Consider the following 20,332-nt stretch of genomic DNA (forward strand, 5'->3'; position numbering starts at 1 on the left):
CAATGATTTAAAAATTGAACCATTAAAATTCATGAAATTTGATCTTTTATGAAGAAATGGAGAATAAATAAATGTACAATTTTAGTTATAAATAATGCGCTTTTTTAAGTTATTTTTAAAGGTGATTTGAATTTTATTTAATTTTGAACTGAATAAACCTTCACTAAACTAAACTTGTTGTAAAGACAAATTGGAGATGTACTACATATGTCTAATGCAGTAAATGTTGATCTAATAATCTAATCTAAACCAGCCTGATCAGTGTTATTATTGTGCTACCTAAATGACTCATATTTTGTGCTCAAAAGAATGAATACAAAAATATCAAATGAATATTGTCTTTCACTTAAATCCAGCCGCAAAAATGTTTCATTTTTTACGGTGCTAACACTCCACACCGGAAGTTTATGGCGGAAATCAAAGTGTAACAATGATCATTATTATTATTATCATGTACTATGTTGCAAATGGGGCGCATCGCACTGAGTAATTCCATCGTGGCGACGTCTCATAAGTCAATAAAGAATAATAATAATAATATTATTATGCTTGAGCAGGAATGCCTTTCTTTTCTCTAACTGTCACACATCACTAGAAGAAAAACGGCAATGATGCATTGACAATCAATTTTCCACGCCGAAATCTTTGTTCTCACGAATAAAAGTTCAAAAGAGAGAGGCATTGACCCTCATCAAGATTTGTCTACCTTGATCAACTGCAACTGATACATAGAAATCTAAAGTTAATTTTTTTTTACTAGGTTTTATTGTTATATTATTAGAGGGATTGGCCGTATTGTGAATTTTTTTACTTGTCGCATTAGAAATTAAGAATTAAGACTTGTTTGCAAATTCCATAATAATTAAAAAAAAAATGGTTATTAGTATCTAAATCTTTTATCTGCTATTTCGGTTATCGTCTGCTAGTTTTGATAACAAAACACTTTCTTTGTGACGTCAAGTAAAATTTTCTCTCCTGCTTACTTTTCTCTTTTATTGCGCCAAATAAATTCAAATTCATTCAATTCGTTTATTCTCTCACAACAGGTCAAGATTATTTCTTTCTGTTTTTTTTGGGGGGGGGGGGGGTGGGAATTGCATTGAGGAGAGAATTGGCAGCCAGCCCTAGGATACAACTTACTAAAACTCATAAGCATAATTTGAAAGCAAAAGTGTTTACAAATTAAACCTACTTGCCGAGCTGGAGCAGGGATTTCTCTTATTATTGGAACAATATCATCAGTCGCCGATTTTCGCCAGTTTTTTGCTCATCCAGAGCGGATTTGATGCGAAACGATAGGAGCAAAGCGATAAAGAGGCCGCTCACCAGAGAGCAATAACTGTCTTCATCGAGCTGGGAGGGTTGCTTCTGTGTACTGGGTACATATGGCTTTCTTTCTTTATGCGCTCTTTTTTTAAAGATCCCTTTTGTCAACCAAACTGAGTGTGAGAGAGAGAGAAAAGGAAAGAGAGAAGTAAGAGAAGAAGCGCAGCAGCCAGCCTTGACTTTTTTGAGCGAAAAAGTTTACAAAAGCGCAGGTGGGGAGCGAGGCAGAGCTTTTGAACTTGCTACGACGACGACGAGAAAAGCACCACTACACCAGCTCTCATTGCTTTTGTAATGGAGCACAAGAAGTAAAGTACACCATCATCGATTTAGGAAGGATAGCAAGCGGGCGAGTGTGTGTGTGTGAGAGAGAAAAATAACACTATATAGGCCTGAAAGCTAGCAAAGCTGCGGCTTCTTTTCTCTCACATCATAAAAGTTATGCAGCGGCAATTTATTTGGATTAACTTTTCCTCCAAATATGTTTGACACTAAACTTCTTTCCTTGTGAACTTTTGGTGCAGACCTTACTGTACCCCAAAGTCAAAAGGTGATTTCTTTTTAAAGCCCATTCCTTCTCTATTCCCTTTTTATTTGCGCTCAAAAATCGATTTATTTTATTTTCGTCATTAAAAAAAAAAACTATTTTCGTCTGAATAAATCTTCTCTTTTTTACGCTGGCTGATAAATTTAAAATTCCAGCTGCCGTGGAAAGTGAGAGTAACAAGTTGTTTTGGCTGAACGTGCAGCTCACTTGCTACTCGCATTCAAAAATTCCATGTTAGAATCCCATTAACTTTTCCACACGCATTGACCATACTTGGTAGGAAATTAATAAGATCAACTAGTGGCTCGCGGGCGGCACATACCATTTCCCCAATTGGCAAATAACGCGACAAACAAATTCATCCAAGAGACAAACGCGGTGTTAGTTCTAAATTGCAAAGCTGTGGGTTTGCGGCAGGTTTAATGATAGATTGTGTGCGATAGGAAATCACAATATCATTATTTTAGGGAAATCATTAGATTATATACTATACCTTACGATCGCGCGGGTTTAATCGCGAATTGAAGTCATTAGAAGCATGACTGAGATTTGCAAGGATAATGCTTGTGTAATGGATGCAATATTAATAATTATTCACTGATTCAATTCATTTATTTATTATTATATTTGCAACCAGCTTCAATGCAGCATCAATATTCCTATTTCAAATAATAAATAAGATATTAATCTTGGCAAGCTTAGAAATATTACATATCATTTTTAAAGGTTTGACTTGGCAGTTTCTTGGAGTATTTTGATGAAAATAATTTCAAGGAGTTTGGCCACAGTATATTCCCAAATTAGGAAAATTTCACTTTTCACTTATTCACCGACTTATTTTTATGGACAAAAATTAACGAATTTTATCGTTTAAATAATGCCATGTACACTGACTTATTTTAAAAAGCTGTTATTTACTATGTATGTTATGTGGTATATAATGCTTAACAAAATAAAGAAATCTTGAATCTTGAAACCATCTCTGTGACATTTTAACGTCACAAATTTTGATTTTCTAAAAGCAGCAAATTTAAAATTGATTTAGTCTCGTCTCTAATGTTTTAAGACTTTTCAGAGGGAGCTGTGAATAATGATAAGCTCAATTTTCAGGAGCCCTCTCTTAAATAATAATTTATTCTTTTCTACGTCAAATTATTATAGCAGTCTGCTTATACGCTCGACATCAAAAGAGACGCGGCTGCCGCGGTGAACTGAAATATATATATATATATATATATATATATATATATATATATATATATTTTTTAAATAGCCAGGTCTATTTCCCGAAAAAATTCCATTGTTCCCTTAAGAACCAATCGATTTACGACCCCCATAATCTTGAGCCTTCCCAAATCAATTTGGTCCAACAAGCAAAAGACCGGGGGTAGAGACACACACGTGTAGTCAGTCAGTTTGTAGGCGCATTGTCACAAGTTGTGTTGTCTGGGGTCACGCACAGCCCCTCAAAAGGCGCGGGAGAATGAATGAGGCGCGGGCAATGAATTTCCCAGCCGAGAATTCCATTCCCAGAAGCAAAGAACATCCCCTTGGTAAAAAAGTAAAGAACTGAACAGACCTGCGGCGCTTGGTGTGCGGCGAGAGTCCCGCCGGCTGAGGCACAGGTGGTGTGGGCACAGGTACAGGGGGCATCTGCGGCGGCAGGTAGGTCGGCGGGGCCGCGTAGTGCGGCGGGCCGGCCGCGTAAGCGTACATTTCAAGTCCACTTTGATTTCGGAAAATAATTGAAGAACGAAACTCGTCGTTATCTGCGGAGCATGGCGGCCGCCGACCGAACCAACAACACTGACTGACGACGGTGTTCTTTCTATCTGCTGCTGCCCGACCCCGGTCGATAAAAACACACTGACTGGCTGGATCAGCTGCCTAGCTACTCTGGCTCGATGGCGAACTCAGACTCGAGTGAGTGTCGAGTGAGTTTGTCAGCCAGCTCCTCGCCATCGTGGCTCTCGCTCGCACAGGCCAAGTGAGCGGCGGCGCTCACGCGCACTGCGCTCGCAACGAACAACCACGAGCGGCCACGATTGCAACCGTCGCGGATAACAAAAGTAAAATAATCCCTGCTCTTGCTTGCTCGCTGCTGCCGTCGTCTTTATAAAACAATCGATTAGCAAATAATATCACCCGGTTGCCCTGGAGATTCGTCTACCCAGTGTCGTCCCAGGACACTTGTTTTCGCTTGCTTTTTCTCGATCCTGTAGACACAAACACACACACATACGATGCTTTTTTATTATTTATTACATGTGCAGAAATGATCCTTTTATGGTGCCAGACAAAAGAGGCTATTTGCATCAGGAAACTCCAGTGCTGACGTTTTAGAGAAAGTCGGCATATTTTTATCCTCTAATAAGAGAGAATTTTGCTATAGAATTAATTTATCGTATTATTTTTAAAATAGAAGTAAAATTCATGAGATTAGATTAGATTATTGAGTTAATTGGAAATACAAAATGTTCAGGAATGAGATTCGTTTATGTTACAAGAGATTTAAATGTAAAAAATGATGAAATGATAAAAATTTATTTTTTAAAAATGCGTACAATTTTAAGTTGAGAGGCCACTGAACGGTTGCAACAATGTGACGGTGAAGAATTTGAAAAAAAAAAATTAAAATTCTTTTTACATATATGTATGTATATTCCGGACTACGTTTTCGCTTCTAATAAAGATAAATCATTGCTTTATTGCTGCTTACTGTCGTACTCTGAGTGCCCCTTAAATGGATCAAAAATGACTAGCACATACCTTTTTCTCCTCACAGTAATTTTTTTAGCATTTTGTATAGACTTAGGAGCAATGTGATCAATTTCTTAATAAGGGACCATTTTCATCTTTTTGACTGCTGATCAACGATATCTTGATTAATTTTGAGGTATAACCTGCCTTTTAACTAAATGAAAAAAAAATATGGTGTACTTTAAATATTTTATATTATGCAATTCATTTGGTGATTTGAAAGCATAAAACTTTTTTAAGAGGAGCATTTTTTTCTGTGAGTGTTTTTGCACGGCTTAATCAAACTATTAAAAGCTCCAACTTTGCTGTAATAGAGGCCGAGCTATGCAGCACGCTATGCATGCGCGTCGAGCAGGGTGCATAGTGCCGTCGCCGCAGCTTGGACACCAATAGTACTTATCGTCTCCAGAAGTGAGGAAAATAATTTCCATCCTGGCGCAACACCGATTAAGCGGCCGGTTGGAAAGCGGCGTCCAAACAGACGAATTTCACCGACGTGAAATATTGACTCTGTAGAGAGCATTCGGAAGTGTCAAAGGATATAAAAATATGAAAGCCAAGCCAGCACGCGAGGATTTAAATTGGATTAAAAAGTCACCAAAAAAGCAGGGCGTCAGCCGTGCAAAATTTTGCAACACAAAAAAAGCACAAGGGCGGGCAATGAAATTTGGCTAAATTGATTCGTCGGGCAGGACGTGCGCCGGCAGCGTGTGACAATGCAAATGTAAATACGCTGTGTGTGCGGTGGCGGCGGATTGCGTCGCGAAATATTTTTATTAAGCCGACGCACATGCACGTAATAATTTAGGGAGTACATGGATGGTACACTGCCGGCTGTGGCGGAATAACATTATGTCGGTGGCGTGCAGCCCTTTTTATTTCGCCCCTGCCTGCCTGGTTGCCTGTCGACTGGCGCGCGGAGGGTGGCTTTTGCTGCCACATCTAGGGTGGAGTGTTATCTGGGGACGTGAGAGCAGCAGCGCATTTTGATAACATTTTCTGTTGCTTTGTGTGTCATACACCAACAATATCATCCCGCCCGCCCGCAGCTCCAAAAAAAAGGAGAATAAAATTCTTCTCTTCCTCCACGCCTACAACTGCGCGACTCTCTGCTCTGCTTGCTTGCTTTGTGCCTGCGTAAAGAGAGCACAAAGGATATGCAGGAATGCCGAGACCTTTGGCCAGCGCGGGCCACTTGCTGTTTGAACGAAATGCTTTGGAAAGCACCAGGGGTTAACTGTAAAAATTAGCCTGAGCAAGATACCAAATTTTAACAATTAAATGATACAAAGTCGGCGGCCAAATTTTTAACAAAGAAATTTCTGTCAATCAATTTTATTTTATTGAACCTAAAGAAAATATAATTTAAGCATATAAAATTATCCAAATAAATATAACAAAATGCCAAATTTTAATTTCAACAAATTTTAATAACGTAAAAGAAAAAATTGCGATGTAACAATTTGGAAAAATAAAAAATAGGAATATTTTGAAATTACATCACTTTTTTTTGCCATTTTGCAAATGACTCGAAATCAATAAATTAGAGGTACACGTTTCGAGCTTCAATTGACGAAATCAAGATCCTGTCTAGGGCATTGACGTTTACCATACATTGAACGTTTTTTTTTTATAAAAAAATCAAATTATGAAACTGAAATTTAATTATGTTTAGAGACAACTGAGAGAATTAATTCAAAGTTAGAATTTTGGCATATTCATTTTCAGAGTACCAGTTTTTTGCTAAAATGTTTTTTTTTTTAATTGAATTTCTGAGAACTTAAATAAAAATATTAAGTTCCTCTTTCTAATTGCAAAACTTTTAGGTCTTATAGTTTAAGAAGGTACGACTGTTATTTCCCAAGCTCATCCTTAAGTTCAAAGGGGCCAAAGGAAAATTTTCACAAACAAAATTCTCGTACGGTCGTCAATGAGCGTGGTGGAGGAATTTGGTGCCTATTAATTGTGCTGTGAGTACAGCGCGCGGACGGACGGACGGTCCGTCTGATTGTTAGTAACAATGATGCTGAGACTTTTCTCCGCGCGCGGCGTCGGACAATATATATAATGACGAGGATGATGTTCGAGCCCAGCGTATCACTCCCAATCATCTCGATATAGTATTTATAAATAATAACAATAACAATATTTCATCCTATCGATAATTTTTACTCCCAGCGCAGCCCAAGGTTATTTGGTTCTATGTGTCTCTCTCTAGCCGCGCGTTGTTTTGCTCTGTCTGTACGAACGGGACGGTTTGGGGCCATGACCTGTGTGATTATAGATCGTCAGTTCACAGGGAGTGTGCTGGAGCAGCCAGCCAGCCACGCAGCTGCCACTATGCTCTTAGCGACTCGCGGAAACGCTTTTTTCTTTGTTCCGCAACTATTATTATTTATTCTTTGCAAATTCCAAAGGGAAAAGTTGTATATTTTCTCCATTTTCTTTAATTCCAAATATTTGTAAGTTCAATCTTAAATTTAGAGGAATTAGTTTTACTTTGTTTTTTAGATTCTGGTAAAACTTTCTCCCAACCAATTTTTTCACAATTGATTGTATTGACTTGTTTGGAGAAAAATAAATTGAATTGAAAACTGATGTAAATTTATTCAAATTAACCTTTTTTTTGCAAATTTTTGCAAATTAACCTGTGTAATATATATTTTACATGAGAGCAAATCGTAGTTACTTCTTCTCAATTTGAAGAACATCATTCTTATGAAATTAATCTGTGTACTAAAATTCGCATATTTTATTTATTTTTCCAGCGCGAGTGCAGAGTGCATGCGCGAAAAGTGGAATAATGAGCCGCTTCTTTCTCGCCGTGCACGTATGTGTATGTATAATTACGTCGTCGCTTTTGCCTTTGGCGCTACGTGTCACTCTTTTAAACGCGAAGAAGATCCATTAAAAATTCTCATTAATATCTCCGTCGTTTGTGGTGCGCCTAGCACACATACGTATATAAAAAGGTACGAGCCGCCGCTGGTGCGCACAGCATTGCCAGTGAAAAATGGCAAACTCTTTCTTGTATGGCGCGGACAGATTAATTTTATTCGCGCGGCTTCGACTGTATATGTTTCGATATGTGGCAAGTGCGGCAGTAGGGTTCGGCTATCACTAATGACTGGCTGAAGATGAGAGGCTGCGTGCAGAGTGCAAAAAGAAACGAATTAAGCTTTAAAAATCTTAAAACGTTTACGGATTGCTATGGACTATGATGGAGAGGGAAATTTTTGTAACAAAGTTGGGTTATTTTAGTTTCATTGGGAAATTTTTGATTATGCACAAGTAAATAAATTCATTAATTTTATCTTTTGAATATTACTATAACAATTTAAAAATGTACCATCAAGGATCATAAAGAAGTCAGATTTTACATTCATATTCAAGAGTGATGTCAATTGTTCAATTATATAAACTGTCATCATTTCCAGAAAATCTGATTGAGATCGCCAGTCTGCAGAAAATAATTCGCGTCCCACCTGATTGACCGCTCGGCAACAGCAAAGGTCTATTCAATTCATCTCATCATTTCGTTTTCAACCGCGAAAATAAATTCCGAGAGAGACGATGATGACGAGTTGGAATCTAAATTTGAAATCTCCGAGCCTGTCATCCTGCTTAGCGCTTGTCATCCCGGCGATAAATAATTTAAAATAATGCGATGCCCATTGTCCCAAATGGCGCATTTTATGCGGAATGATCCGACAAAAGGCCCGCGCGATTTGACCAGCCATTCCCACTCTCAGTATGGTGCATCTCGCGAATATATGCTGGATGGATCGGAAAAACTATTTTTCTTAAGACCCGATGTTGCAGCAAGTTTGAAGAAGCTCTCTGGCGGATTTTGTTATGCGAATCATGCGCGGCCGGAAAAATTTAATGATAGGCGATTTATATGACTTTGCCTCTCAATTTTTTTTATTTTTTTTTTGCAGCAGGCGCGGCGGTGGGCTTAAGTGGATGATTTTTTTTCCTCACAAACAAGCGCGAGATGGATCTGGCCGGGACAGCAGAGGGCGCATCAAGCAAGCAGTCAGCCGCACAGCCGCCTGCATACCTGATGAGGTCGCATCTGATACGGGGCGAGGTCGGCGCTGATGCAAAGAAGGCACAAGGTGGTAGTAGCTGCGGAGAATTCAATCCGCGCGACACCCACACCGCGCGTAATAATAATAATATTATGTAGCGAGCGAGCGAACCGGCGACCCCCCGCGGCACAGGAGGTGTTTTCTCTCTCTCTCTCTCTATATCCCGTTTTTTTTCTGCTGCGCTCTCAAAGCCGACACGACACACCCCCGACGATGATGCCATACCGTGTACCGTCGCGCGGGAACAATTACAACTAGCGAATTTAAAACGCCCTTCAGTGCTTTGAGCAAATTAGAAAACATCAAAAAGAAAAATAACTAGAAAGTATTATAGTTCAGATATGGGTCCCGAGTGCAGATCGTAACAAATAAATTGTTAACATTAAATTTTGAAAGCGATTTGCTTTGAGAAAGATGAATTGTTGGACAAAAACAGCATCACCACTAGCATGGATTTTGCTTTATCTTCTGATATCAAAAAGATCCCATCTGCCGGAGTTTTGATTGAGATTTGATATTGATGTAATTATTTGTTATATAAGATGTTGCGTTATTTCAATGTCTTTGAATAGAGAATAAATAAGTCAACAAACCAGATAACTATTCAAATCATCTTTTTCATTAATATTAATTTTCATTTTTCAAGTTTTACAATGTGAAAGGTTAAATTAATGATTATTATAATTTTAAATTCTACTAAAAAGTCTAACTTTCTAGATTTTAAAATTATTATTAATGTTAACCCATGTTTGAATTTGCAGCCAATTTTGAGAAACTTTTAACAAAATGTTTCACGTTTTTTTCCTCTCCAGAACTGCAATTAATGTTTGAGAAAAGTACAAATTTCATTTTTTTTTTTACTACAGCAAATGATGCTTCAAATTGACCTTTGAAAGTGCTTTAACTTCTTTATTGCCATGACACAAGTGTGAAAAAATATCCAAAATTCTTAATTTTACTTTTCTAATAAATTTGAAAACAAAAATTGAAAAAGATCGTTTAAAAAAGACTTGACAGCACCTGACAGGATATTTTTTTTCAATCTGTTTTGTAATTATTTGTAACTATTTGACGTTTTTGGAATGTCTTTTTGACCAATAAATACTACGCATCATAAAAAACCACATTAAAAAAATGCGCAAACAATGTAATTTCATGTGAGGACCGAGGTAAGAATTTTCAGTTCCGTCTCTACGGTATTGTTTCTCGCATAACACAGAGGAGCAGAGCATTTCGCTTCTGCACTGACTGAGAGAGAAATGGGTGGGTGGGTGTGGCACGTGATGTATCGACTGTGAAGCCCTTGGGCCTCATCATATTTTTATGAACGCCGCTGAATACATTATAATACGAACTGGCAGCCTGCTCTTCTTATTGTTTCGCCAGCTAGCGAGCACTTCGTCTGATACTTTCGGAGAACGCCTTCATTCCTGGCTGACTGCAATGTTACTTGCCAGTCCAAAGCAGCAGCCCTGCCCAATAATAATAAGTGTGAGCCGGAGTTGAGAAAAGTGGCGAGATTGACTGCTAGTCGTTTTTTACTTGCGGATCCATCGTAATGGTCGTGCCAGCAATTTGAATTATGGTGTCAATGAAACGCTGATTGTGCAGATTCATAAATTTCTTGAGCGCGTATGTCTGGGTGGCCGCCCTTAATGGGCCGTTTCCCAGCCACAGGCACTTGAGAACAAGGCATTAACCTTAAAACAGCGTTTGGGAGTGAATTTTTTTAGCAAATTCATTTGGAACTTACATAATTAATCAAAATCAGAGACAAAGTTTTCTCATTTATAAAAGAAATAATAATTAACATAATTTCTTTTTTTTAAATTAGCATATTTTCGCAACTCTTATGCAATAATAAAGTTTCAGCTAAGGTCTTTAAATATTGGTGATTTGAATTTAAAATTCAGCTTGTCCTCCATGGGTTTTTGTGAGTTGGTTATTGTTTCAGAAAAACAATATCCTGCTCTACATTAGGCCGCGCACAAAATAAAGAAATGTGCAGACAGCAGTGGCGACGAATAAATACAATGCATTTTCCCACAAAATAAAGGTAAATAAAAGGTAAATAGCCTTTACCTAAAAATTGGAAAACCAACCGAAAAATCTCTCGACCACCGCCGAGAAAGGTGCGCTCAAAAACACACGTTTCATTTTTCTGACCAAAATTTTTTTTAAATTTTGTTTAAAAAATTTTTTGAAATCATATTGTCAAAAGTTTTGTGTTGAAAAATTGTTTCGCGTAAAAATGTAACCTTTAAAAATAATTTTTTTCACAAAACAATGTTAATTTGAAAGAAAAATATTTTAATAAAATTGATTGTTGTACTAATTTTTCTCAAAATAATTTCACAGCTCATGAATTATGTCTGCAGCCCGCAGTCAAAACATGTAGAGCAGGATATTGTTTTTCTGAAACAATAAACAACTCACAAAAACCCATCGAGGAAAAGCTGATTTTAAATTCAAATCACCATGAATCAACCCTCAATCGTGAAATTCTTTAAAAGTCACGCTTTGCGATTTTTAATTATTTCAAATGCACACTTTTGAGCCTACTTCTTTGTCGCAACCTCAACTGGATTCTGGAATAAAATATTCACGTGGCTGGACTTGTAATGAAATATTTTAAATAAATAAATAAAAATATAACATACTTTTATATCATTGATTATAAAATTTAAAGTTTTTCTCCTTTCGCAGTTCAATTCATTTTTTCATTTATTTTTCTTCAAACAAGTCAAACAATCAAGTAGTTGCCTAGTATGGAAATATAAATCCGCCACCCTATACTTTTTGCATGTATTTGAATGTTGCGAAGCACATCTGATCTCCAAGGAGGAGGCGCATAAATAAATCGCTGGGCCCGAAACACATTCATCTTGATCACGGCGTGATGGGAATAATCAAGTGACGGGCCCAATGCAACGCAACCCTGTGGGGCTGTGGGCTCTTATAAAAGTTGCATAATCGCACGAGGCGGGTGGAAAAATGAGGCAGATCTGCTTTTTAAAAAGCACTAAATCGTCAGGAAAATATTTAGAGGTTTTGGAAACCAGAGTGGTCCGCAAATGATTCAAAGGATTTTGCCATGAATATTTAAAAAATAAAAAATTTCAACCTTAATTTAAATCATTTTTAATTATGATGTATATTTACAATTATTTTTTACAAAACATATTATTTCTCTGTTTAATTTCTATAAATATTATATCATTCAGGTCATAAGCCCGCATCAAAAATTTATATTCAGTTTTAATCTCGGACGACTTGTCATCAAGACAGAATTCATTTTAAAATAATCAGGACCTCTTTTTCTTTCTCGAGATGGATCCATTAAAGGCGAAACTTGATTTTTTCACTCAGGCTGCTCTCATTTGGGTGATTACTAGCACGTGCTGTCGTATCCCGCAGCAATCCGGTGCCTTTTCCAGGCTCGGAGGCGGGGGAGGAGAGTGAAGTTGAGGTCGGCGTCCGGAGCATGGCATGTAGTTATTAACGAATAACACACCGCGCGGAGCCTCCTATTTTTTATCTTCCTCCGGTCGACTGGCTCACCTAGGTGTGCGTCTTTTGATTACGCGCAAGGAGAGGACCACGCAGGGTCAAGGGCTTCGCCATTTCGGCGGCGATTGACACTGCGCCAATTGGATTTATATTGATATCTGCACAACTTGTCTTCCACTCTCGTTATATAATGTCCATTAGGGCCAGCATCATAAGACAAATAAATTCAAGAAAGAGAAGCTTTAAGACCAGGACATCGTTTTGAATTCACTCTGATTAAGTGCGTTGAAATGTGTAATTTATGTATATGTGAGCTCATTTCAAAATGAGATAATGCAAAATCGTTCAAATTGTCGGTAATTCGTGCCGCCAACTTTCTCACTGCATTATTGTGAAATATGACTCTGATAATTTATAATAAGGAGCACTGCATTTGTCTGCAATTGCGTTGTCAATCTGAATTGAAATTACGTTGCTTTTTATCTTTGCCAAGAACAATATGTTCCTTTAGACTTAATTTTTTGATCAAGTCAATGGCCTGAAGGGATATTTTCACCAATTAAATTGGTCATTTTGTCGGTACGTTCATCATGATAATTAGCGAGAACGAACCAATTTGCGGACAAGATGCATATTAGGACCGCTTGGGTTAGCGGAGAGACACGACATCTTAAGTGTATAATGACCACAAGAAAAGTTCAGCTCGTTCGTCTCCCAAGCTTATTTACCCTGCACAGACTATGTAGGCGACCGGCGAGCGAGAAACAACGATATAACATGAAAATTATACCCAAAGCCAACGTAACTTAGCCGCAACGACCGACCATATGTGCGTGTACTTTCCCGCAGCAGTACACTGTATGCGCAACAATTATTTACACAAGAGCTGGATAATGATGATGCGAGGGTCCGCTATATGTAGACCACCCGTAACAAAAACTGCTTTCTTAAAATGGATTTGCACGGTTGTCTACCATCAATCACATAATTTTTGCAAGTCAATTCAAGACATATTTATACCGAGTTACATCAAAATATTTCAGAGATCTTCATTTTGTTTCACACTGATTATTTGATGGAGTGACGGACAGACAAAAAGTTTGCAATTTTTATTAAGAACTCGCCTTATCCATGAATTCCAAATTTTCTCATAAGTCAATAAACAAAATTGCTGCCACAAATGCCGCTTGCAAAGGGAGGGAAAATTGCTGGCCATGCTTATGAAAAATTTTCGGTTCAAAATATTTTGGCTGTTTATCAATTAGGACAAATTAATTTAACTTTGTACCATCAGATATAAATTTTAGGAGTTTGCCTGATTTAGAAAGCTATAAAAACTGTAAAATTTGCAGATTTAGTGATTTAAAAAAACTCTGGAAGGAATCAAATTTTTTATGCCGTAATAAATTTCCGTGTGTTTCGATTTGTTACAAAATTTGGTAGTTTCTCCATTCAGAAACATTGAAAAAACAAAACATCATAATATCACATAAATATATCATTTATTCTTCTCAGTAAAATTCACAAATTATAAATTTAATTAAACTAATCTGATAGATGAAGAGCCAGTTTAAAAAAAAAATTATTTTATATACCCACAGCATGTTTTTTTTTCTTTTTTAAAAAAATTAAAACTTTTTTCGGCCTCATCTTTTGATGCTCTCTGATAAATACAATAAAATCAATCACCGGAAAATCGATTGTACTGATAAATCCGGGTGAAGAGCTGATTAATTGTCAAGCAAACTGATTGATCGGTCGTGATCGCGCTATTAGAATGCCTTATGTAGTAAAATTTCTCCACCACTTTTCCCTCTGCACACCTCTCCAAAATGTTCTTACCTCAATCATCATGAAAGAGGTCTCTCGGCGAGTCTTATCTAGTTAAAGAGTTGCATTAAATAATATTTTTATGGGCGCTAGTTTTTATCAGCAGAGGCGATCTGCTTTTTTGTTAGTGTGGCCGCAGCGGGCGCGCAATGCACACTCAGTAAATGTGCCATGGGAAACAAAAACTGAAAATATGCTGGCGTGAGATTTTGATAAGGAGCACTTCTCAGCTTGTTGAGCCGCTCCGGCGGCGGCGAGTCAAATAAATTATTAATCTGTTTCAATGATCTATCAGGGTAGGAAAATATTTGCTCTCTCATCAAGCGGCTAATTTTATGCAATTAGTCACGACAGCCATCTCAAACATCGCACTCGGCCGATCTAACGAACGGCGCGAGCACACCCACTTAAAAAAGGAGTACTTATGCACGTTTAAGTTCAACAAGCAGGTACAAGTAAGTACTTAAATATTTATATGATTATGTCTAGTTACATATAAAATGGCCTTAAAAAATTTGAAAATAATAACTATAGCAATCCGACAGTTAATTTTTTTTTAAATCAATTTTAGCTCAAAAATTTTTGTTAGCAAAGACAAAGTACATAAAAAACATGTTTAAATCTTTTTTGAAATTGACACTTCAGGAGATGATCATGGAACATTTAACATTTCCATGTTTAAAATTTACTACATCCAATTTCCCACGCAATTTAATTTGCCTCGTAGCTTTTTTAAAAAAAGTTTTTTCCTTGTAATGTAAATATGATTATGAAAAAGGCTTAATAAGTTGTGGAAAACTCTTTGGTCGCGTTTCCTCCCCCCCCCCCCCAGAATTAGATATTTCCCTCACAAAGAACGTCCTTCTCTAAATGTAAAATTTTTGTGTAACAATTAAAGCCAACAATCACAATATATTGACGTGAATCACAATATAATGAAAGTAACAATAAATAATTAGCAAAAAATGTTTTTAATTTCTGAAGTATTTAGACTTTATTCAAGGAGCATAACTACTTCCACCCACATGCTTAATTAGCGATGGCCAAAGTTAAATTACCGGGACGAGATAAGCATTTTACGCCAGTGCCATTAAATAATGCGGCATTAAAAGTGCCGTGGATTAGTGCAGTCCAATAAAGCAGGCATAAAAGCAGCAATAAAGTGATTTGTTCTTGTTGCCGATAATGAGTTGTTATGCAGAGGGAAGAGGTCATCTGCGAAGCCGGGTCGAATCGAAATGATCAGCCCATCCCTGGTGCTGTACCTACATGTGTCAGTCGATATACATACATAATAAAAAAAGGGAACACGACGCTCTCACTCACTCACTCCTCCACACCGACCGCAGGATAAAATAATATATTTTATAGTGGATATAGATAGTGTGCGGAATGGTCCTGCGCCTGCAATGCAATAAACCCGCCGCGCGCGATAATGCCGCGCTTAATACAATACCCCTTGTTTCGCCTTGCTGCAGAGATAAGACGCTGATTTTTACAGCCTTAGATGATGCGCTCTGTTATTATTTAGAGATGCTGTGCTTATTATTTGAACAGCTGTTATATGATATAAAGTGTAAAAATTTATTACAAAGAGACGGATTTATCACCTCGAGCATCGACGGATGAAACGACCGGCCGACTCTGCACCGGCAATTATTATTTTCTTGCAGCCTCACCGCCAGACTTTATTGGAAGAGGATAAAATATCTCTTTTCGCAGCTAGGCCGCCTTTTTAATTTTCGTCTTTTAGCGATTGAATGATTAAAATCAAATTGATTCAGCTATCAGATTTAAACTTGGAATTTAAGGAATTTTTTAAATTTCCTGTACTAATTTTCAAAACGGAAATTAGAAAAGACAAAACAACAAAATGAAAAAACACACACTCCGACTAACAATTAACATTCATATAAAAATTAACTTTAATAGGGTGAATCTTACAATCTGGATCTATTATTATTATTATTATTAAATCGTGGCTACGTGTCATAAGTCAATAAATAATATAATATTAATAATATAATGGTTTATTGTAAACTGTCATAACAAATAATTGGTAAAAATGAGCTGCAGATAGTGTCACAATTAGCTTCTGACAAAATGCATGACATAGATTTTTTTCATTACATTTTGAAGTTTTCCCAAATTTTTAATAGACTTATTGCAACTTTTTTTCTGTACAGACGGGTATTTTTTTTTTTTATACATATATATTTAATCATACAAAATGAAAACAATAAGATGTAGCAATTAGATAAATTTCTTCTTCGCCAAAATTCCAACTGTAAGAAGCTCTCCATCAATTGAGCTGAGGGTCCTCAAATAAAATGTATAGAGTGTTTTTTGGAGTGCAGACGGAAAAAATCAATCGCCACTTGCGAACCAGCAACTAGCTTTCTAGTAACACACACCAAAACAAGTCAATATTTTGGCCATATAGCGTCGCACTAGTCGTGCCTGTCCCAAGTCGGCAGTTTCAGAAAAAAAAGACTTCGAAAGAGATCAAAGCGGCGATACCGCCCTTTATTTTTCTGCTTTTGATTCAATAATCACGGTGATTACGCGAGTGGCTGTGCGCGCGGCTGGACCAAGAGAGCGGCAGAAGAGCGCAGTCTCTCTTTCTCTGCCGGCGCTGCGTTTCTCTCTGTGTTATGACAATAGCTGGGGCGGTGGTAATTAACGGGGCGTCGTCGTTCGCTACACCAGGGGCATAAAGCTACAGCGCGCGGCAAGCAAAAGTCGTCCGTCGACGACTATGACTGCTTGAAAATCGATGCCAACCAAAGCACACAGCGCGCAAGTATAAAGAATGCGCGCTGCAGCGCTGTACCAACCCCCTGCTACTGCCGCCACCCCAGACAGAAAACGACGCTTCGGCATTTTGCATTTGCACATTTCTTGCTTCTGCAGTTGATTTTCCTTTTCCATTCCTTTTTCTGTGCCTTCCATTCCTCTTCTATCTATACGGAATAAATATTATCTGAATCTGAATCTTGGGGGTGGATGGCGGCAATGAAGCACCACGGGAGTCGAAATTCAACCCCAGTAGTCACCCCGGGTGGTGAGTTTTATTTTGTCAGGCTTGGAGAGTCGTTAAATTTTGAATAACAAGATCTGCGAAATTTGAATTTATTTTAATGAGGGAATGTCAGAAAAATATAAAAATTTTACAGCAGACTACTAACTTGTAAAAGAAGAAAGGAAGATTCATTGAGTTTTATTTTATATTCGATTTTCACTAAAATCAAATTATATTGATTTAGACCAAAAATTATTAATAACTTCTCATTAAATAAAAATCAAAAAGTTTTGAAATGAAGGTCAAAATGTCTCATAGAATTATTTCAAATTTTTTTAAATATTGATTTGTGGGTTAACCGCGGTGGCCGAGTCTCTTTTAATATCGGGCTTTTTAGCACATATCTCTTTTCAATTTTTTCAAATTTCAAATTTTGTATCAACTGAGAAGAATAAATATTAATATAATATAATATAATTGATTTCAATATTTTAGAACCGATTTTTATAAATTTTAATTGTGAAATTATAAGTTTTTAGCTGGAGAATCTTTGACCTTTGGTATTAATATTGTTTACCTGATTTTACTTTGTGAAGATTAAAAAATAGGTATGTGATTGTTTCTTTCATCAAATTTTATTTGTTTTTCTCCGTCCAGATTCGACTTTGTGAAGAATAAAGGGATTTTAGCTTTTCAGATATAATTGCTTCTAGTTGAGTACTTCTTTAAACTCGGAACTTCACAAGGTTTTTTTAGTCAATTTTGTTGTTGTTAATTATTACTCCACATTATAATTTGGAATTCCAGTATCAATGCATCTGTTGCTAGATTTATTGTACTAATATTATTAATTATTACACGAGTTGATGATTATTGTTTAGCGCAACAGCCCCTATCTGCAATACATACGCCCCTTTGCAACTCCTTTTGAGAATTGCAGGGTTGCTGCTCTCCGGCTACAGCAACTCAAATACAAAACAACCTGCTCACGTAATTTTATCGCACGGCATAAATTGAATTCCATGGCAAAATTATAAACCGAGCTTAAACCGGTGGAAGAAAAAAGTCTAAATTTTAATGCGTTTATGCTCGTCACGTCAGCGGCTAGCACGCTGTAGACGATAAGAGAATTATTATTTCAATCTGATGCCGCCGAAATCGAATTTCCGAGGTTTTTTGGTGGAGGAAAAATTTAAGTTCGGTCACCCACAAGAATGCCGAAATGCGCAGGTGGACCATATAATTTATTCAAGGCGGAGAAACGATGATTATTGATGCTGCACGGTTGGGCTTCTTCAGGTTATTATGGACTTTTTTATTATTATTGCGGTCGACATTGCCTCACGTCCACACTTAGTGCTTATTAAAAAAGATAAAAGGTGGGGGTGGTGGATCATCCTCTCCGCCATGATATATCTTTTAATGTAGTAACTGAAATCTGCTGTTAGCTCACCTACTTCGGTGCTCGAACTAGTTCTATCGCGTTTTCTTTTCGGCGGCGGCCGTGGGTGGGGAACGACAATAAAAATAAAATGCGCAGCTACAAATACCCCCTTTGCGAAGATGAACCCGGATTTGCATGTATGGCTACATAGAGAAAAACGCTCATTTGCATTTTTGCTCCTTCACAGTACTGTGGTGATGCAATTTTATAGTCTTCCGTTGTTAGCAAAGAGAAAATTTTCCATTAATTGCCTTCAATTAAATATATTTTATTGTTCACGCTTACATTTATCTCTTATTAAATAAGAGTCAAAATTAAAAAAAAAAACGAAATTTATGAAAATTTGTAAAAATTATAACAATGCAATGCGACAAGAACTTCAAATAATTTTATTTTTCTCCAAACAAGTCTAAATAATCGGTTATGAAACAATTGGTTGGGAGAAAAATAGGCACACAGCGCAAGTGAACAATTCGCTGGGTACGAGTATTACCATATTATTGCCCGACTACTCGCCGCACTGCAGCCTAAGCTACTAGAAAAAAGTATCAATTTTATTACTCATTATATTTACACAATCTTGGATTTCAACACTGAGGGGAGGGAATTAATGCTATATTTTGATTTATTTTTTTCGCATTTTACTAAATTCAAAAATACGCACTTAATTAAAGAACAAACTATTGCAATTCTGTGACTTTAAACCATTTTTAATAAAGTAAGTCACTTAAAACTTTATACTTTAACGGCTTAAATTACTTGAAAATTCAAAGGCATATAAATTTTTGAAGTCAAGCTTTTGGCCACAGGACAATTATATTCCTGAATGCTAGCTGTATTAAAGTTATATCGGTTGTTTCGAATTCTTGGAAGAGTTGCCGACGCAAATTGCACTCAGACTCTGAAGTAGCCATGACAATAATAAGTAATGACCATTCCACCAGGCGTGACAATAATTGTGTTACGCGCTCACACACAGCTAGCTGCACAGAGCGGAGGTGGAGATACCAATTTGCGATTCTCTACGTACGACTGATTTTGACTCTCCTGCATACAATAATTTGGGGTTTCGGACAAAACAATAATAATCAAGGTGTAGCGGCAGCGGCCATCGCCTCTACAAGATTTTTACACAATGTATTTTTTATTTTTATACGCCGAAATCTCCAGTGATCTTCTTTCTATTATTCTCTTTGTTCTCCTCTTTCAAGTGGACGGCCGAAAAGCGAATTTCGCGCTATCTTTGCCGGCAGCACTCGAGCCGCATATATCTGACGAAGCCCTCTGACTGCTCATCGCGGCTCATTAGGCTGCCTGTCTGCCAAAACTTGATCAATAGCACATCAGCTCCCAATCAATATCCCATGAACTTCTCTTTAGCAAAATTGCATTGCCGCAAACCAGAACAAAGACTATAGCAGTGTTGGAGTTTTATTTCTACCGAAAAACATCATTGAAGAATCAAAGCGGCAAAATTATTAGCGGCCGTTTTTTTTTTTAATTCATTTTATTTTGTATTCGCATTCCTTTTTCAATAAGTCAGCAGATCGATTCAACAACGCTTTATCCTCCCTCAGGCGAATAATAGCATTGCGCATTCGGTATTATGCACAACAAGACAAAAGGCTCATTCTCTGCTTGTCATGCACCATTGGGCCGAAACGCGCAGGGAAATAAAAGAATCAGAGGAATAAATGATTTCTTTCTCTCCTCAATCCTCTCTCGCAATCGAAAAGGGGGAAAAGTGCTGCGTACTTTGCTACGGCGTCGAATACAAGAGAGTCTCGGCTTTTTTTATT

The 20,332-nt window shown here is 37.2% G+C and overlaps 1 protein-coding gene across 5 annotated transcripts in view; it reads right to left on the reverse strand.

The window, feature by feature from the left end:
* The window catches only part of LOC132199222 (aryl hydrocarbon receptor nuclear translocator homolog), a 102,380-nt gene that overhangs the window by 69,007 nt on the left and 13,041 nt on the right, over nt 1-20,332 (reverse strand). The window contains exon 1 of one of the 5 annotated variants that reach the window (XM_059623788.1): nt 3,453-3,829. The exons of 2 other annotated variants lie outside the window; for them this stretch is intronic. In XM_059623788.1, the coding sequence (XP_059479771.1) occupies nt 3,453-3,589 (137 nt within the window). In that variant the 5' untranslated portion in view covers nt 3,590-3,829. Of the gene's footprint in view, nt 1-3,452; nt 3,830-20,332 lie in introns of those variants that run through there. 2 more of the 5 variants (XM_059623789.1, XM_059623787.1) reach the window with 2 other exon arrangements.

The sequence above is a fragment of the Neocloeon triangulifer genome, unplaced genomic scaffold (genome assembly GCF_031216515.1).
Source record: "Neocloeon triangulifer isolate White Clay Creek 2 clone unplaced genomic scaffold, ASM3121651v1 ptg000013l, whole genome shotgun sequence".
NCBI lineage: Eukaryota > Metazoa > Arthropoda > Insecta > Ephemeroptera > Baetidae > Neocloeon > Neocloeon triangulifer.